The following is a 19,333-nucleotide window of genomic DNA, read 5'->3' on the forward strand; positions in this document are numbered from 1 at the left end:
ACATCAGCTCACTGTGCTGATGTGTTGAGGTCCTTCAGAAACCCCACTCAAAAGTGGGGAGGTGCAAGCAGCTTCTCATACAATAATAGAATGGTTTGGTTTGGAAGGCAGCTTAAAGCTCATGAAATTCCAGCTCCCTGCCACACCTTCCACTAGACCAAGTTGCTGCAATCACCATCCAACCTGTCCTCAATCATTTCTCTTGGTCAATAATGTCTAATGCAGTAGAGCCTCAAAGCTCAGCATGCATAAATCACTTCCTGGACAGAATAGGAAAGAAAAATGGATGTCGGCAGCATTCTGGCTGTGTGTTTGCTTTTATAAAGGTTGCTAATAGCAGATATTAAATTCCTGATGAGGGGTTTCTATTCTGCATGGATGGATAGGAAATTATTGCCTAGAAGATACTAGTGTTGGTTTGCTATTTTTAGAGCCATAAGAAAGGAACTTTTCCCCATAAACCTGTGCCTAAAAGGGGTTTCAGGAAACATGGAGAGGGGCTTAGGACAGGTGCCTGCAGGAAAAGGCCAGGGGGAATGGCTTTAACCTGTCAGAGGGGAGACTGAGATGAGCTCTTAGGCAGAAGCTCTTCCCTGTGAGGGTGCTGAGGTGCTGGCATAGGGTGCCCAGAGAAGCTGTGGCTGCCCCATCCCTGGCAGTGTTCAAGGCCAGGTTGGACACAGGGGCTTGGAGCAAGCTGCTCCAGTGGAAGGTGTCCCTGCCCGTGGCAGGGGTTGGAGCTGGAGGAGCTTTAAGGTCCCTTTCAACACAAACCAGGCTGGGATTCTATGATCCAGGCCCATGAAATTGTCCTTAATACACAAACATGCCTTACGCACTGACCCTCCAACTCACTGGCTTTGGGCATGAGCCATCTCTGTCAAGCAAGGCAGCTGTAGAAGTGAACTTTGTTGTTAACAAAGAAGAAAGTTTCTTTCTTGTTATCCCCAGCTAATTAATCTCTGATGGCTTGTTATGAAGAGTGAGGGAAGTCACATCCAAGTTTTCTGAGAAGCTTTTGTGGTGATGAGGAAACTTCCTTGGTAAACCCCAGAAGGTCTTGTTAAAGCTGATGACACCTGGAAGGGTGCTTGGTCCCCAGGACCACTTCTTGCTTTGGCAAAGTGAGCAGCATCACTTGTGATGGAAATAGCTGTGAGTGCTTGTATTGTGAAAGCCTGGATTTTGGGCCTGCTGGAGGGCTTTCTGTGCCCATACAAGCTTGGTCCTACTCTCTCTCTAAAGACACATCCCTGTCTTCATGACATGTGCAGATAATGTGGTTCTTGCTAATGGGGTGCTTTGTCCCTTCCTGCTTTTGACCCCTAATAAAGGGAGCTGGGGAAGCTCATTGCATTTCTCTTCACTTTTGGGCCTCCTCAAGGACACTTCATACATTGAATTTCTTGTTACTAGTTGTCTTGGGATGGATTTATTTGTGTCTCTCTTTAGTTCTTTACCTGTTAAAAATGTCCTTAAACTGTTATTCCTACCATTATGAATTTGGGATTGGAGAATAAACATGGGAATGGGGTCACCTGACTCAACATCTAAAATTCCTTGCCTAGTTATGAGATAGTCAGGACCCTTCTAGAACGGATGGGAATAAGAGGATGTTTTATTACATCCTAGGACAGCTGGTGAGGATGGATGTGGTCCAGAGCAGGTCTGAACATCAGAAGGATTTGTACCATGCACCCTCTCTCCATGGTATGTGCATCTCCGAATAGCTTTCTCTAGATTAAATGAATTCCAGTCAGGATGTGAAGGCCTCCTAGAGGTCAAACTGGATCAGCTGCCCCTCTCAAACCTATTTTCAGTTTGTTTTAATCCAAAAGACAGGACAAGAGGAAACAGCCTCAAGCTGCACCAGGGCAGGTTTAGATGGAGCTGAGGAACAATTCCTGCCCCAAAGGGTGCTCAGGCATTGGAACAGGCTGCCCAGGACACGGCTGCAGTCATCATCCCTACAAGTGTTCACACACTGTGTAGATGTGGCCCTCAGTGCCATGGGTCAGTGGTGGCCTTGGCAGTGCTGGGGTAAGGGTTGGACTGGGTGAGCCTGAAGGAATTTTCCAACCTGGTTGATTTAATGAGTCTAAAAGGAGGTACAGAAACACACCTTCACTGAGCACAGGTGGGGACACAAAACTCTGATTTAATGACTCAACTTTTATTTACCTAAATTTGAAGAAGATGAAACTACTCCAGATCTCCTAATCCCTCCTCCCAACAGTCTTGAAAGCTTTGTTTTAGTTTTCCTTTCAGTTGGACTAAAACTTTATAAAAGAAAAGGAAAAGATAATTGAAGAACTAAGAAACCCCTTTTTCTGCATGCTTTCCTGTAAGTGGTGGTGGAAACTACCAGTTAAGTTTCAGGGAAGGATACAGATGCAGTGAAATGCTCCAGGTCAGGTTTGGTTGCCCTCATATAGATATGTGGTGCTATTTGCTCTGTCCTGAAGGGCCCAGGACATTGCCATGCACTTGACATGTGCATCATGCCACTTTCAGAAGGGTTTGGCTGCTTTGGAGCAACATCTGAAAGCTCAGAGGGAGACCGAGGGGCCCCTCCATGGTGTTAATGGTCAATGTTCAGGCAACTGAGGTCAGTCCCAGTTGCCTTTCTGCTTCCTGACATGGGTTCATCTAATCTGACCTGCTCTACCTGTGCTCATGTGTATATTTCATTGGGATAATAGTCTAGGACTATGGAATTGTGTGTCTGTGGTGCTGGCATCATCGTGAAGAAATAACTTGGGCAGCTCAGGAACAGGCACACGTTACTTCATGACTTCTGGTTGCCCAAAGCAGTGGTAAGTGCTCCATTCCTGGCAGCGTTCAAGGGCAGGTTGGACACAGGGGCTTGGAGCAAGCTGCTGTAGTGGAAGGTGTCCCTGCCCGTCACTGGGGGTTGGGACTGGATGATCTTACTGTACTTTTGTGCCCAAAGCTGTCCATGATTCTCTGACACATGTAGCTCTCGCTGAGCTACTTTTTTGGGCATAAGTAATGAATGTTTAATTCAGATAAAGCACAGTGCAAAGGTGATGTGCAACAATCCCAACTGCTGCTAACATCCCATTTTGTAACAGATATATATTGCATATGGGGAGAGGTGGGAAGGAGAGGAGGTCTGTCTGCACAGTGCCATCTCCTGTCCCTCATGACGCACTTCAAGATCAGGAGAGCTTGTGCTCCTACATAGACTGTGATAAGTAACAAAGGAAGGCACAAGCAAGACAAGGTCTGTGCGCTTCTTGCTGTGTGCATCATTAGGGACATAACCCCTGGGTTTCTTCTGTTAGGAAGCTGTCTGTCTCTTCATCAGTGTCTTCAGTGCCTCCTTCACCTCCTGGCTCCTCAGGCTGTAGATGAAGGGGTTCAGCATGGGAGTCACCACCGTGTAAAGCACAGATACCACCTTGTCCCTCTCCAGCACATAGGAGGAACTGGGACGAGTGTAGAGGATGGAGCCATAGTAAAGGGTGATGGTGGTGAAGTGGGTGGCAGAGGTGGAGAAGGCTTTGCACTGCCCCTCAGTTGAGCACATCCTCAGGATAACAACCGAGATGGAGACATAGGACCTGAGGATGAGTGCAGAAGGGAGGATGGTGTTGAAGGTCAGGATGAAGTAGAGGAGGGACTGGTAGCTGTCTGTCACATCACAGGAGAGCTTCACCAGTGGGAGCAGGTCACAGAAGAAGTCATCGACGACGTTGGAGTCACAAAAGCTGGGGGTGAACGTGTGGCTGGCAATGAGGGTAGAGTTGGCAAAGCCACTGAGGTAGGAGGTGACCACCAGCCCTATGCAGAGCTTCTTGGTCATGGCTGCAGCATGGAGCAGTGGGTTGGAGATGGCCACGTACCTGTCATAGGCCATGGCTGCCAGCAGGTAGCACTCGGTGCAGGCCAAGCCACCGGAGACAAAGAACTGAGCAGCACACCCAGCAAATGAGGTGCTCTTGTCCTCAGAGATGCAGTTCAGAAGGATCTTGGGGGTGTAGACACAGGAATACCAGAGGTCCAGGAAGGACAAATTGCCAGTGAAAAAGTCCATTGGGATATGGAGGCGTGAGCTATGGCATATCACCACTATGAGGGTGATGTTGCTCATGAGGGTGTGTCCTGGGTTCAGCAGTAGCAGTCATTTTTCTCCTTCTTGGTAGCTGGTGCAGTGCTGTGTTTTGACTTTTGGCCTGGGAACAGAGCTGATAACAGTGATGTTTCGGTTTGGCCAAGGACTTTGTGAGCCTCATGCTCTGCCAGGGAGGAGGGGAAGCCAGGAGGAAGCAGAGACAGGACACCTGACCCAAGCTAGCCAAAGAGGTATTCCATACCGCAGCACCCCGGTTGCCTGCGCTGGGCTGGATGTTCAAAGGCAGGGTCTCCTCTACACATCATGCAACTGATGCTACATGGAGTAAATGGGCTGCGTTAATTACACAACGAACTCGAATAGGAAATCTCAGTAGTCCAGGCATTCTAGAAGTCATCATGGACTGGCCAGAGGGCAAAGATTTTGGAATGTCACCAAAGGAGGAGGTGGTGCGTGCTGAAGAGGCCCCACCAGATAATGAACTGTCAGCAAGTGAAAAGCAGTATGCCTTGTTTACTGATGGCTCTTGCCGTATTGTGGGAAAGCATCGGAGATGGAAGGCAGCTGTATGGAGTCCTGGACGACAAGTTGCAGAAACTGCTGACGGAGAGGGTGAATCGAGTCAATTTGCCGAGGTGAAAGCCATCCAGCTGGCCCTGGACATTGCTGAACGAGAAAAGTGGCCAGTACTTTATCTCTATACTGACTCATGGATGGTGGCAAATGCCCTGTGGGGGTGGTTGAAGCAATGGAAGCAGAGCAACTGGCAACGCAGACGTAAACCCATCTGGGCTGCTGCCCTGTGTCAAGATATTGCTGCCAGGGTGCAGAAACTGGTGGTGAAGGTACGTCATGTAGATGCCCATGTACCCAAGAGTCGGGCCACTGAGGAACACCAGAACAACCAACAAGTGGAGAAAGCGGCTAAGATTGAAGTGGCTCAGATGGACTTAGATTGGCAACATAAAGGTGAATTATTTTTGGCCCGGTGGGCCCATGACACTTCAGGCTGTCAGGGCAGAGATGCAACATATAGATGGGCCCGTGATCGAGGGGTGGACTTAACAATGGACACTATTGCCCAGGTTATTCATGAGTGTGAAACATGTGCTGCAATTAAACAAGCCAAGCAGTTAAAGCCTCTTTGGTATGGAGGACGATGGTTGAAGTATAAATATGGGGAGGCCTGGCAGATTGGCTATATCACACTGCCACCAACCCGCCAAGGCAAGCGCCATGTGCTTACCATGGTGGAAGCAACCACCGGGTGGCTGGAAACATACGCTGTGCCCCATGCCACTGCCCGGAACACTATCCTGGGCCTTGAGAAACAGATTTTGTGGCGACACGGCACCCCAGAGAGAATTGAGTCAGACAGTGGGACTCATTTCCAGAATAACCTTATAGATATTTGGGCCAAAGAGCATGGCATTGAGTGGGTATATCACATCCCCTACCATGCACCAGCCTCTGGGAAAATCAAACGGTACAATGGGCTGTTAAAAACTACACTGAGAGCAATGGGTGGGGGTACTTCCAAGCACTGGGATACACACCAAAGGCCACCTGGTTGGTCAACACCAGAGGATCTGCCAACAGGTCTGGCCCAGCCCAGTCAGAACTTTTACATCTTGTAGAGGGGGACAAAGTTCCCGTGGTGCATATGAAGAATTTGCTGGGCAAGACAGTCTGAGTTATTCTTGCTTCAGGTAAAGGCAAACCCACACGTGGGATTGCTTTTGCTCAGGGACCTGGATATACTTGGTGGGTAATGCAGGAAGATGGGGAAGTCCGATGTATACCTCAAGGGGATTTGATTTTAGGGGAAAACAGCCAGTGAACTCAATTGTATGCTGTTGCCTGCTGTGTAATACTTTTATAGCCCATCAACTAGATGTTTCCAGGTCACCAGCGACTGGCCCTGACTTCCCTCCAGCCATCATCCCAACAGAGAATGAACTTTGAACATCATGGGCCGAATGGACTCGGCAGCATTATAGGGATTGGCCCATGCACTAAGAAAATGATCTTTTCCTCTTGGTCTGTATGTATATGGATGTATATATGTGGGAGAGCGATGGTGTATTGAAAATGTGGGATCTGAGCACGACGTGAATGGTATGGAATAAGGGGTGGATAATGTCCTGGGTTCAGCAGTAGCAGTCATGTTTTTCCTTCGTGGTAGCTGGTGCAGTGCTGTGTTTTGACTTCCAGCCTGGGAACAGTGTTGGTGAAGCCGATGTTTTCAGTTGTTGCTAAGTGATGTTTACCCTGACCAAGGACTTTGTGAGGCTCATGCTCTGCTAGGGAGGAGGGGAAGCTGTGAGGAAGCAGAGATGGGGTGCCTGCCCCGGGCTAGCCAGGGAGCTATTCCATACCACAGCACGTCATGTCCAGGGTGGGGAGTACCTGGGAGTTAACCTGGAAGGACACGGGCTTCCGGGTGGGACTCGTTTTCTTGGCCAGTGGTATCGTATTCTCTTCCCTTGTTATTTTCCCTTATCATTGTTGTAGTTGATCGTAGTGGTGGTGATTTGTGTTGTACATTGGTTGCTGGACTGTTCTTGTCTCAGCCCATAGGAGTTGCACCCTTTTGATCCTCCTCCCCATTCCTCTGGGAGCGGGGAAGGGGAGAGCCCCAGTGGGGGGGGGAGGGACTGCCCTCGATTGTTGTCAGCTCGGCACCACTCACTGGGAGTAAGTGAATAAGTTACCTGACTGGGTTTAAACCATGACAGACGGGCAAAGACAGAGCAAACTGTCCTGGGCCTGTCTTCCTGGGTAGGTCTCTGCAGGAGAACTGGTCTTGGAGGTGTTGATGCAGCCAGAAGGAGTTTGGGGAGAGAGGAATTGAGAGGTTGTTTTGCTGATCAAGTCAAACTAATTATCCGATGGAGGAGGGTCCTTTGGGAGAACAGTTTGCACAGCACAAGCCTCTGAGGTAATGCCTCCTGTGAGATAAAACCCCTCCACCAGCCAGCCTGGAGCATCCTGCTCCCCAGCATCTCTCCTTCAACCTATCGCATGGTCTCCAGGAGGAGCTGCAGGCACTGCATCCACCACCACCTTCCTCTTTAACCAAGCAGGTACAAAAGGGTTTGATGGGTGGTGGGTCCAGTTTGACCCTGGTCATGCTTACTCTCCCATGCTTTGATGGCATGTTGAATTTCACTGTTCTTCAGGGACTGTAGTGATAGGGCAAGGGGTGATGGGTTTAAACTGAAACAGGGAAAATCAGGTTTGAAATAAGGAAGAAGTTCTTCCCTGTGAGGGTGCTGAGGCGTTGGCACAGGGTGCCCAGAGAAGCTGTGGCTGCCCCATCCCTGGCAGTGTTCAAGGCCAGGTCGGACACAGGGGCTTGGAGCAAGCTGCTCTAGTGGAAGGTGTCCCTTCCCATGGCAGGGTGTGGATGGGTGTTGATGCAGCCAGAAGGAGTTTGGGGAGCAAATGGTTTTCTTCAAACAGGGTCAGGTGATTTTAAGCGTGGACTGAGTCTTTGATAATTCATCCAAATAAGTATCAGTTATTTAATAACAGGACTGAGACAGCACCATGGTGGTTTGTGTTTAAATTGTGCTAAATGAAAGTAGTTCCCACAAAAAGGAGGCTCAGCCTTGAGGTAAGGCAGTGACCACTGTCTCCATTGCCTGGTTGATAATTGTTCATCCCAAGCGAGCTTGAAGATCTGAGGGAAGGACCAAAGGTTCAATACAGCTCTGGTATCCCCTGCAGTTCTGATACAGTTTTGGTGTCTATAGAATCCTAGAATCATAAAATAGTTAGGGTTGGAAAGGACCTTCAAATCATCCAGTTCCAACCCCCTGACATGGGCAGGGACACCTCACACTAAACCATGTCACCCAAGGCTCTGTCCAACCTGGCCTTGAACACCACCAGGGATGGAGCATTCACATCCTCCCTGGGCAACCCATTCCAGTGCCTCACCCCCCTCACATTAAAGAATTTCTTCCTTATATCCGATCTAAACTTCCCCTGTTTCAGTTTTAACCCGTTACCCTTCTCCTATCACTACAGTCCCTAATGAAGAGTCCCTCCCCAGCATCCCTATAGACCCCCTTCAGATACTGGAAGACTGCTATGAGGTCTCCACACAGTCTTCTCTTCTCCAGGTGAACAGCCCCAACTTTCTTAGCCTGTCTTCATACGGGAGGTGCTCCCGTCCCTGATGGCGCCAGGCTGAGAACACTGGGGCTGTTGAGCCTGGAGAAGAGAAGCTGCGTGGAGACCTCAGAGCAGCTTCCAGTGTCTGAAGGGGGCTACAAGGATGCAGGAGAGGGACTCTTCATCAGGGTCTGTAGGAAAAAACAAGGGGTGATGGGTTCAAACTGAAACAGGGGGGATCCAGATTGGATGTAAGGAAGGAATTCTTCACTATGAGGGTGCTGAGGCGCTGGCACAGGGTTTCCAGAGAAGCTGTGGCTGCCCCATCCATGGCAGTGTTCAAGGCCAGGTTGGACACAGGGGCTTGGAGCAAGCTGCTCCAGTGGAAGGTGTTGGGGTCGGAGCTGGATGAGCTTTAAGCTCCCTTCCAACACAAACCATTCTATGATTCCATGATTTTGCATAACTGAGGAGGGATGATTCTCATTAACACAATAAAGGAGCCCTTTGCTCCTTTCGGCTCCATTCTTTCATCCTCTGCACACAGGAATACATCAGAGGAGGCTGAATGCAGAGCTGCCGCTGTGTTTAGGGCATTGGGTGGTGGAAAACCCAGTTCCCCTCTCCTTGAGACATCAGGGAGTGCAGCCACAGTAATTGCCATGGCCAGCATCACCTGGGTCCTTCTCACACACCCTCTGACATAGGCTCAGGCTCTATTTAAGCTCAGTCCTGGCAGTGGGCCCACTTCCAGGGCTGTGCTTTAACTGGGCTTGCTCCTGGTCTGTAGCAACCATGAACCTGACTCTCAGTTTCCCCTGGGCTATAAGAGGAAGCTGCTGCTGTGCTCAGGCACACGGGGACTGTGCTCTGTTTTGTGGCCACTTTCAGCTCCCAGCTCGCCTTCCCATTGGGAATAACTGGTCCTGGCTGCTCCCTTGAGGCACCTTGCATCATGCAAACAGCACAAACAACTCTTATTGAGAGGCAAGATCCTCTGGTGTCCAAGCTAGGGACAAGGCAAGCTCTAATGGAAACTAAGTGTTATAAACATCTCCCCCTCCTTGTCTGTGTCTGTCTCTTAGGGAAAATGACCCCTGTTCAACTGGGTGCTCCAGATAGATTTTGTTTTACTCTACATCAGGCATTCAAATGCAAACTCCTACCTCTGAGGGGGAAAAAAGAAGTTAGAAGTCTAGGTATAGCATACAGTGGGTATGCTTAGTCATGTTTTCCATGTCCAACTAACAGAAAGTCATTACATTCAATCACACTAAAATCCTTGGCAATAGGGGAAAATCCTACTCTCAGCTGCTACTTCTCCTAAACCAGATATGAGATGAAGCCCACAGCAAGGAGGTTAGAAATAGGTGGGCTTTAAGCTCCCTCCAACCCACACAGTTCTGAGACCTCTTTGGCTGAGCTGGATGTTTGCAGTGGTAGGAAGGAAGGTGCAGGATGACAGACACAGCTGTGCTGCCTCCAGGCTGGGATGTTCTGGTCACACAGCAATTTAGCATCTTCCCAATGCTCAATCACAGCACCTACCATGCTCATCCTCTGGCAGCTCAGTGGCTCTGCTTCTCCTCCCATTTCCTTACTTTGCACTGCACATCCTTCTGGAAGCAAATGGGATTTTATGCATTTCCTTGCATTAGCCCAAAGTAAAGTGATGTATTTTGGATGTACCTCCTCAAAACCCTTCATCCCTCCTTGAACTTGCCTCTGGATGAATCACTGCTTGAATCAGTGCAACTTCTAAAGCTAAACTGAAGAGGGAAATTCCTCATGGGCTTATTTTTGCCACCTCCTATGATATCACATCTTTCCCCCCCCAAAAAAAAACAAAACCCAAGAGATGACAAGAGAATATTTATCAGAGACCTATATTGAGGGGATGCTTAACATCACTGAGCCTCTGCAGAGTTTAAAGCATGGTTAGGATGTGCTGTACCTGCTCCTGTAAAGACATTCAGTTCCTTCCTCCTCCAGACAGCTGACACAAAATGAGTTAAAAAGGGAAAGAGGAGGAGTTCTATCAACCGACTGGGACCAGGTTGGTCAATGAGCAGCTCGCAATGAGGTTATTTGCTGTTGCTTTTCTAAGGGCATCTTTAACATCCTTGTTCCTCAAGCTGTAGATCAGATGGTTGAGCATAGGGACAAGGAGGGTGTAAAACACAGCGGTGACTTTCTCTGTCTCCAGGGAGTGCTTGGAAGCTGATTGCATGTGGCTGAGCCCAGCAGGGACATAGTACAAGGTAACGGTCAGGAGGTGGGAGGCACAAGTAGAGAAGGCTTTGTGCCTTCCTTCAGCAGACCTAATCCTCAGGATGGACAAGAGGATGTATACATAGGAGGTGATGATGAGGACCAGCACAGATATGGAAATGCTCCCATGAAGAATTACAAGCAAAAGCTCGTTGAGGTGGCTGTTGGAGCAAGAGAGCTTCAGCAAAGGGTTAGTGTCACAGAAGTAATGGTTGATGGTGTTTGGACCGCAGAAAGGCAACAGCAGCAAGCAACAGGTTTGGATTAGGGAGTTCAAAATCCCCCCTCCCCCATGTATGATGCAGCCACCAGCTGAACATAGACCCCGTGGGGCATGGAAATCGTGTAGAGCAGTGGGTTGCAGATGGCTACATAGCGGTCATAAGATATCACAGCCAGCAAGAGCACCTCTGTGGTCACAAACATGAGGAAGAAGAAATGCTGCAGGAAGCAGGCAGGGTAAGAGATGGTTTTGTTTTCCACCAAGAAGGCAAGAAGCAGCTTTGGAGCAAAGACAGAGGAGTAGCAAAGATCGAGAACAGAGAGATTGCAGAGGAAGAAGTACATGGGGGTGTGCAGCCGGGGGCTTGTCTTGATCACTGCCATCAGCCCAAGGTTGCCCATGAGAGTGATGAGATAAATCATGAAGAAGATTACAGAGAGGAGTCTGCATCTTGGGCTTGCTTGTCAGGTCGAGGAGGATGAAGTGGGTCACTGCAGTGTGGTTGCCTTCAGCCCTGTTACTGTATTGCATGGCAGCATCCCTGCGGGAAGGAGGAAAGATGGAGTGAAATAGGGAAGAGCAATGCCATGTGGCTTGCATGTACTCCGTTAGGCTGGACACTAGAACAATAAAGATTTGATAGTTGAGGCAACATCTAACTGTGGTTCTTGGTGAATCTTCACAGGCAGAGAAACGCATTCAAAAGCCCTTCAGAAATCTCTTAATCATGAGGCTAAATCAGACCTTTTCTTTTAAAAACCCAAACCCAATCTTTGAAAACTGGAGAAGAAGTGAAGAACTTGCAAACTGGTCATCACATTTCATTAGGGAGGCAGAAAAAGGGACTGTGCATTCCATTTGCTCCATGAGAAAGACTAAACACATCTGAGTGTGATGCCCCAGGAGCCCTGAATCCATCACCCCAGCTCTGATACAGCATTGCTGGATCCCCAGCTGCCCACAACAACTCATTGAGTGAGATACTCGAGTCTCAGGAGGTTTCCCTAGCAGACTGGGGCAGAGAGTCCTGTCCTAGACAGCAAAAATAGGCTAAGCTGACACACTGCTGTCAATAGAATCGTAGAACAGTTAAGGTTGGAAAGGACCTTAAGATCATCCAGTTCCAACCCCCCTGCCATGGGCAGAGACACCTCACACTAAACCACCTCACCCAAGGCTCTGTCCAACCTGGCCTTGAACACTGCCAGGGATGGAGCATTCACAACCTCCCTGGGCAACCCATTCCAGTGCCTCACCACCCTTACAGTAAAGAACTTCTTCCTTAGATCCAACCTAAACTTCCCCTATTTAAGTTTTAACCCATTCTCCTTTGTCCTATCACTATTAGCAGTTTTGGTCAGGTTCCAGCACAGAGAGAACTATTCCCCTCAGTGTGGCAGATGAGTCTAACAGAGAGTCAGTGCACTTAACTTCTGTTACCTGCTCCAGCTCAGGTATTAAAAGGCTTTAAACTAGATGTGTTGGGGGAGGGGAGCATCATTCCATTCCAACACACCCAGTCAGTTGCCAGCACCTATAATAAATGCCTGGAGCAATGTAGAGATATCCCAGGCACTCCAGCCAATGAGCCGGCTTCAGTTGGAGCTCGGCTCAGATGCCTCTATACAAATGCCCGTAGCATGGGGAACAAACAAGAGGAATTAGAGATGCGGGCACGTCTACAGGGGTATGATATAATAGGCATCACAGAAACATGGTGGGATGGCTCCTATGACTGGAGTGTTGCGATAGAAGGTTACAGGCGCTTTGGGAAGGACAGGCCTGGCAGGCGGGGAGGGGGAGTTGCCCTTTATGTTAGGGATAGGCTAAAGAGTATGGAACTCTGTCTGGGGGCAGGTGAGCAGTCCACAGAGAGTTTGTGGGTCAGGGTTAAAGGGAATATAGCTCTGGGAGGCATTACTGTGGGGATCTGTTACAGACCGCCTGATCAAGGAGAACCTGTGGATGAAGCACTCTATAGACAGATAGGAAAAGCCTCATGCTCGCAGGCCCTTGTTCTTATGGGTGACTTCAACCACCCTGACATCTGTTGGAATGACGGTAAAGCCCACCACAAGCAATCCAGGAGGTTCCTCGATTGTGTAGAAGACAACTTCCTTCTGCAAGTAATAGAGGAGCCGACAAGGAGAGGTGCCATGCTTGACCTCGTGCTCACCAACAGGGAAGGGCTTGTTGGAAATGTGACGCTCCAGGGCAGCCTTGGATGCAGCGATCATGAGATGCTTGAATTTGAGATCCTCAGGACAGTGAGAAGAGTGTGCAGCAAGCTCACTGCCCTGGACTTCAAAAGAGCAGACTTTGGCCTCTTCAGGAACCTGCTTCGGAAGGTTCCATGGGATCCAGCCCTAGAGGGCAGGGGGGCCCAATACTCTTGGTTGATATTCAAGGATCACCTGCTACAAGCTCAGGAGTGTTGCATCCCAACCAGAAGGAAGTGCAGCAGGAGGGCCAGGAGACCTCCTTGGATGGATACGGAGCTCCTGAGGAAAATTCAAATGAAAAAAGAGGCTTATAATAGGTGGAAGCAAGGACAGGTGGCATGGGAAGAGTACAGGGATGTTGTCCGGGAAGCTAGGGACTAGGTTAGGAAAGCTAAGGGCCAGTTAGTATTAAACTTGGCTAGGGGTATTAAGGAAAACAGGAAGGGATTCTACAGGTACATAGCAAATAAAAAACAGACAAGGGAGAACGTAGGCTCCCTCAGGAAGCTGTCGGGAAAACTAGCGACACAGGACTTGGAGAAGGCTGAGGTTCTGAATGACTTCTTTGCCTCAGTCTTCACTGGCAAAGGCTCTGACCACACCACCCAAGTCTCGGAAAGCAGATGCAGGGACTGTGAGAATGAAGACCTTGGGCCCAATGTAGGAGAGGAACTGGTTCGAGACCATCTTAAAAATCTGAACGTGCACAAGTCCATGGGTCCTGATGAGATGCATCCACGGGTCCTGAAGGAGCTGGTGAATGAAGTTGCGAAGCTGCTGGCCATCATATTTGAGAAATCATGGAAGTCAGGTGAAGTTCCAATGACTGGAAAAAGGGAAATATAACCCCCATTTTCAAGAAGGGGAAAATGGATGACCCGGGGAATTACAGAGCAGTCAGTCTCACCTCTGTGCCTGGCAAAATCTTGGAGCAGGTTCTCCACGAAGGCATGCTAAGGCACACGAAAATCAACAAGGTGCTTGGTGACAGCCAGCATGGCTTCACTAAGGGGAAATCCTGCCTGAGCAATGTGGTGGCCTTCTATGATGGGGCTACAGAACTGATGGACAGGGGTAGAGCAGTTGATGGCATCTACCTGGACTTGTGCAACGCGTTCGACACTGTCCCACACGGCATCCTTGTCTCTAAACTGGAGAGACATCAATTTGATGGATGGACCACTCGGTGGATAAAGAACTGGCTGGATGGCCGCACACAAAGAGTTGTGGTCAATGGCTCAATGTCCGGCTGGAGACCAGTAACGAGTGGGGTCCCTCAGGGATCGTTGTTGGGACCAGTCTTGTTCAACATTTCGTTGCTGACATGGACAGTGGGATTGAGTGCGCCCTCAGCAAGTTTGCCGATGACACCGAGCTGTGTGGTTCGGTTGATATGCTGGAGGGAAGGAATGCCATCCAGAGGGACCTTGACACGCTTGTGAGGTGGGCTGATGGCAACCTCATGAGGTTTAACCATGCCAAGTGCAAGGTCCTACACCTGGGTCGGAGCAGTCCCAGGCACAGCTACAGGTTGGGCAGAGAAGAGATTCAGAGCAGCCCTGCAGAGAAGGACTTGGGGGTGTTGGCTGATGAGAAAATGAACATGAGCTGGCTTCAGTGTGTGCTTGCAGCCGAGAAAGCCAACAGTATCCTGGGCTGCATCAGAAGGAGCGTGACCAGCAGGTCGAAGGAAGTGATCCTGCCCCTCTACTCTGCTCTTCTGAGACCTCACCTGGAGTATTGTGCGCAGTTCTGGTGTCCTCAACATAAAAAGGACATGGAACTGTTGGAACAAGTCCAGAGGAGGGCACGAGGATGATCAGGGGACTGGAGCACCTCCTGTATGAAGACAGGCTGAGGAAGTTGGGGCTGTTCAGCCTGGAGAAGAGAAGCCTGTGTGGAGACCTCAAAGCAGCTTCCAGTATTTGAAGGGGGCCTATAGGGATGCTGTGGAGGGACTCTTCATTAGGGACTGTAATGATAGGACAAGGGCAACAGGTTAAACCTGAAAGAGGGGAAGTTTAGGTTGGATATACGGAAGAAATTCCTTCCTGTGAGGGTGGTGAGGCACTGGAATGGGTTGCCCAGGGAGGTTGTGAATGCTCCATCCCTGGCAGTGTTTAAGGCCAGGTTGGACGAGGCCTTGGGTGATATGGTTTAGTGTGAGGTGTCCCTGTCCATGGCAGGGGCTTCGGAACTTGATGATCTTAAGGTCCTTTCCAACCCTAACGATTCTATGATTCTATGAACTGAGGGTAGGACCAAAGGGTTTGATACATCTCTGGTGTCCCCAACACAGGGAGGACTTGGAGCTGCTGGAGCAAGTCCAGAGGAGGCAACGAGGATGGTCAAGGGCTGGAGCTCCTCCCATATGGAGCCAGACTGAGAACATTGGGTCTGTTCAGACTGGAGAAGAGAAGCTGTGTGGAGACCTCAGAGCATCTTCCAGTGTTTGACAGGGCCTACAGGAAACCTGAAGAAGGTCTTTGGCCAAGGGCCAGTAGGGACTGGCCAAGGGGAATGGCTTTAACCTGCCAGAGGGGAGACTGAGATGAGCTCTTAGGCAGAAGCTCTTCCCTGTGAGGGTGCTGAGGCGCTGGCATAGGGTGCGCAGAGAAGCTGTGGCTGCCCCATCCCTGGCAGTGTTCAAGGCCAGGTTGGACACAGGGGCTTGGAGCAAGCTGCTCTAGTGGAAGGTGTCCATGCCTGTGGCAAGGGTTGGAACTGGATGCCCTTTAAGCTCCCTTCCTACACAAAACAGGCTGTGATTCTAAGAAATAAAGCTCTGACAGTCTGTTGGTCAACAAAGCCCTTGTGCTAAATGGGGAGAAGTCATGTCTGAGCATCTGCTCTGCTGCAAATTTAAGTAGGGGTGTAAAGGGCCTGAGTGCTGTTAGGTGGGGGGATCTGAGGTCCTCCTTCCACCTGAACAGCCAGGGTGCTGCTGGCCTGGGTCCCCTGGAAAGGGCTCCCCAAGACCAGCACAAATCATCCACAGAGAGGATGCTTTGTTGTGCTTGTTTTCAGCTCCCTTCAATGCAATATTAGATGATCCCTGTGGATGTAAAGGGCTTCTTCAGGGAAACACTGAAAGGAAGAGGTATGTGATAGATGGGGAAATACAAAGCAAACTGTCCTGGGCCTGTCTTCCTGGGAAGAACTGGTCTTGGAGGTGTTGATGCAGCCAGAAGGAGTTTGGGGAGAGAGGAATTGAGAGGTTGTTTTGCTGATCAAGTCAAACTAATTATCCGATGGAGGAGGGTCCTTTGGGAGAACAGTTTGCACAACACAAGCCTCTGAGGTAATGCCTCCTGTGAGATAAAACCCCTCCACCAGCCAGCCTGGAGCATCCTGCTCGCAGGCATCTCTCCTTCAACCCATCGCATGAGCTCCAGGACGAGCTGCAGGCACTGCATCCACCACCACCTTCCTCTTTAACCAAGCAGGTAGAAAAGGGTTTGATGGGTGGTGGGTCCAGTTTGACCCTGGTCATGCTAACTCTCCCATGCTTTGATGGCATGTTGAATTTCACTCTTCTTCAGGGACTGTAGTGATAGGGCAAGGGGTGATGGGTTTAAACTGAAACAGGGAAAATCAGGTTTGAAATAAGGAAGAAGTTCTTCCCTGTGAGGGTGCTGAGGCGTTGGCACAGGGTGCCCAGAGAAGCTGTGGCTGCCCCATCCCTGGCAGTGTTCAAGGCCAGGTCGGACACAGGGGCTTGGAGCAAGCTGCTCTAGTGGAAGGTGTCCCTTCCCATGGCAGGGTGTGGAGCTGTCTGAGCTTTAATTTCCCTTCAACCCAAACCATTCTATGATAACCCATGGCGTGAATAAAAGTGCCCTAGTACGGGGTAAGTTTGCTTCAAAAACACCAATGTTCCTGACCCCATCTACAACTGATTTAGCAATATTTTAGCATGAGAATATCCAAGCTAAAGCCTTAAGATTTAGGTTTATATATGGCATATTTTGTGTTTTACACCCTTAGGTGGATATTTGGTTTGGTCATAGGAAGCTCACTGCAACCACAGCAAAGCTCTGCTGGAGCCAAGTCCACTGCTTTCCCTTAACATTATGCAGGGTGGGGGTTCTTCAAAAGGAGATAAACTTAGAACTTAGAACAAATTTCAAGTACATGGCTTTGTGTGGTGTTGAAAAGGATGCAGCACAAGTAATGAAGCTACAGAAGAGCACTGATCCACTCTGAAAAAAAAAAACAAAAAAGAGAGAAAAATAAACCTTAAAATTCCCAGAAATCAGTGAAGAAAATACAAAATCTTTTCTGTTTTCCACATTTTGAGATGCACTTCTTTGATTTTATTGTATTACGTTTGGATAGAGTGATGTTTTGCAGTGTTTCATTAGTGATGTGTGTATCAATCATGGTAAAATTATTCTCTTTTAATTTCAGGCTGTGTAATGAGCTCCTTCACCTCTTTGACTTCAGATCTTGGGCTACACACAGAAATACACGATTACAAATACACCATTTTCCATTGCATTGACTTTATGGATTAAACTCCAACTACACTTCCACATTATTTCTCTTGTAGTTATGTATTTCAGTGATTCCTTTCATTTCAATCCAAATCCATCAACTTGTTGAAATGACAGATACAGGAAACATCACGGTTCTAAACAGCTTCATCCTCTTGGGTTTCTCTGATGCCCCAGAGCTACGAACCACCATCTTCACAGTCTTCTTATCCCTCTATATTTTAATGGTGCTGGGGAACGTGACGATGATCCTGCTGATCAACACTGACCCCCACCTCAACATCCCCATGTACTTCTTCCTGAACCACTTATCTTGCATGGATGTTTGCCTTTCCTCTGCTATCATCCCAAAAGCCCTGGAGACCTTCCTGCTGGGGAGAAGCCACATCTCCTTTTGGGGTTGCTTTGCCCAGATGTATATTTTCGTGGCTCTGGCTGTCTGTGAGAGCTTTCTCTATGGGGTAATGGCTTACGACCGATACACGGCTGTGTGCAAGCCCCTGCTCTACACCACTACCATGACCAGGGCGCGTTGCTATGGCATGATGGTGCTGGTGTACACCATCGGGTTCCTCACCTCCCTGGTGCACATCACGCTGGCAGGGAGGTTGTCCTTCTGTCAGGCCAGGAGCATCAACCACTTCTTCTGTGAGCTGCCCACCCTCCTGCAGCTCTCCTGCTCAGACACCCACAGAAACAAGTTTGTGCTGGTGTCCAGTGTTACGTTTAACGGCATGGTCTCTCTCCTGATGATCCTGGTGTCCTACACCTACATCCTCCACACCGTCTTGCAGATCCCTTTGGCCACGAGGAGGCTGAAGGTCTTCTCTACCTGCGCCTCCCACTTGGCTGCCATCACCATCTTCTACGCACCTGCGATCCTCACCTATGTCCAGCCTCATGAGGCATCCTCATGGGATCAGGCAAAGCTGGTGTCGCTGTGTTACTGCATCCTCACCCCAACCCTCAACCCCCTCATCTACAGCTTGAGGAACAAGGAGGTGAAGGGGGCTCTGAGGAGGCTGTGGGAGCGAAAGCTGCTGCCACATCTATGCAGGGTTTGAAAGCACATTTGGAGCTCTTCAGTACTGTGGAGGTAAGGAAGGAATATGTGGAATATGTGATTACGGAATTGAGCATTACTGGCCATTATTGGTCATTATAGCTCACTACTGGTCATTATTACAGCAAGTGCAGGGTATGGAAGCCAACACAACGAATGGTTCTCTTCAAACAGCTTCAGGTGGTTTTAAGCGAGGCCTGAGCCTTCAGTAATTCATCCAAATAAGTATCAGGTATTTAATAGCAGGCCTGAGACAGCACCATTGTGTCTTGTGTTTAAATTGTGCTAAATGAAATTAGAGCCCACAAAAAGAGGCTCAGACTTCACATAAGGCACTGACCACTGTCTCCATTGCCTGATTTATAAGCATTTCCTCAATGATGAACTGCGGGAAGGGCAAGAGGATTTGATACAGCTCTGGTGTCCCCAACACAAGGTGGACATGAAGCTGCTGGAGCAAGTCCAGAGATGCAACAAGGATGCTCAGGGGCTGGAGCAGCTCCTGTATGGAGCCAAGCTGAGCACATTTGGGCTGTGCAGCCTGGAGAACAGAAGCTGTGTGGAGACGTCAGAGCAGCTCCCAGTGTCCAAAGAGGGCTACAAAAAACCTGCAGGAGGCAAAGGGGAATGGCTTGAACCTGCCAGAGGGGAGACTGAGATGAGCTCTCAGGCACAAGCTCTTCTCTCTGAGGTTGCTGAGACGCTGGCACAGGGTGCCCAGAGAAGCTGTGGCTGCCCCATCCCTGGCAGTGTTCAAGGCCAAGTTGGACACAGGGGCTTGGAGCAAGCTTCCCTAGTACAAGGTGTCCCTGCCCGTGGCAGGGGTTGGAGCTGGAT

The 19,333-nt window shown here is 49.4% G+C and overlaps 1 protein-coding gene and 1 pseudogene across 1 annotated transcript; both read right to left on the reverse strand.

The window, feature by feature from the left end:
- Window positions 1-3,304: 3,304 nt before the first annotated feature.
- LOC133282255 (olfactory receptor 9G19-like) lies at window positions 3,305-6,490 on the reverse strand. Its single transcript, XM_061478301.1, has 2 exons — window positions 6,478-6,490; window positions 3,305-4,128 (listed from the first exon to the last, which is right to left on the reverse strand). Exons 1-2 carry the CDS (start codon window positions 6,488-6,490, stop codon window positions 3,305-3,307), a joined length of 837 nt encoding a protein of 278 aa, XP_061334285.1.
- Window positions 6,491-10,259: 3,769 nt separating this feature from the next.
- On the reverse strand, window positions 10,260-11,246 carry LOC133282256 (olfactory receptor 5J3-like; annotated as a pseudogene).
- Between the last annotated feature and the right edge of the window lie 8,087 nt (window positions 11,247-19,333).

The sequence above is a fragment of the Pezoporus flaviventris genome, unplaced genomic scaffold (assembly GCF_033815535.1).
Source record: "Pezoporus flaviventris isolate CSIRO_AGI_PZ_B2104156 unplaced genomic scaffold, CSIRO_AGI_Pfla_v1 ptg000116l, whole genome shotgun sequence".
Taxonomy (NCBI): Eukaryota; Metazoa; Chordata; class Aves; order Psittaciformes; family Psittacidae; genus Pezoporus; species Pezoporus flaviventris.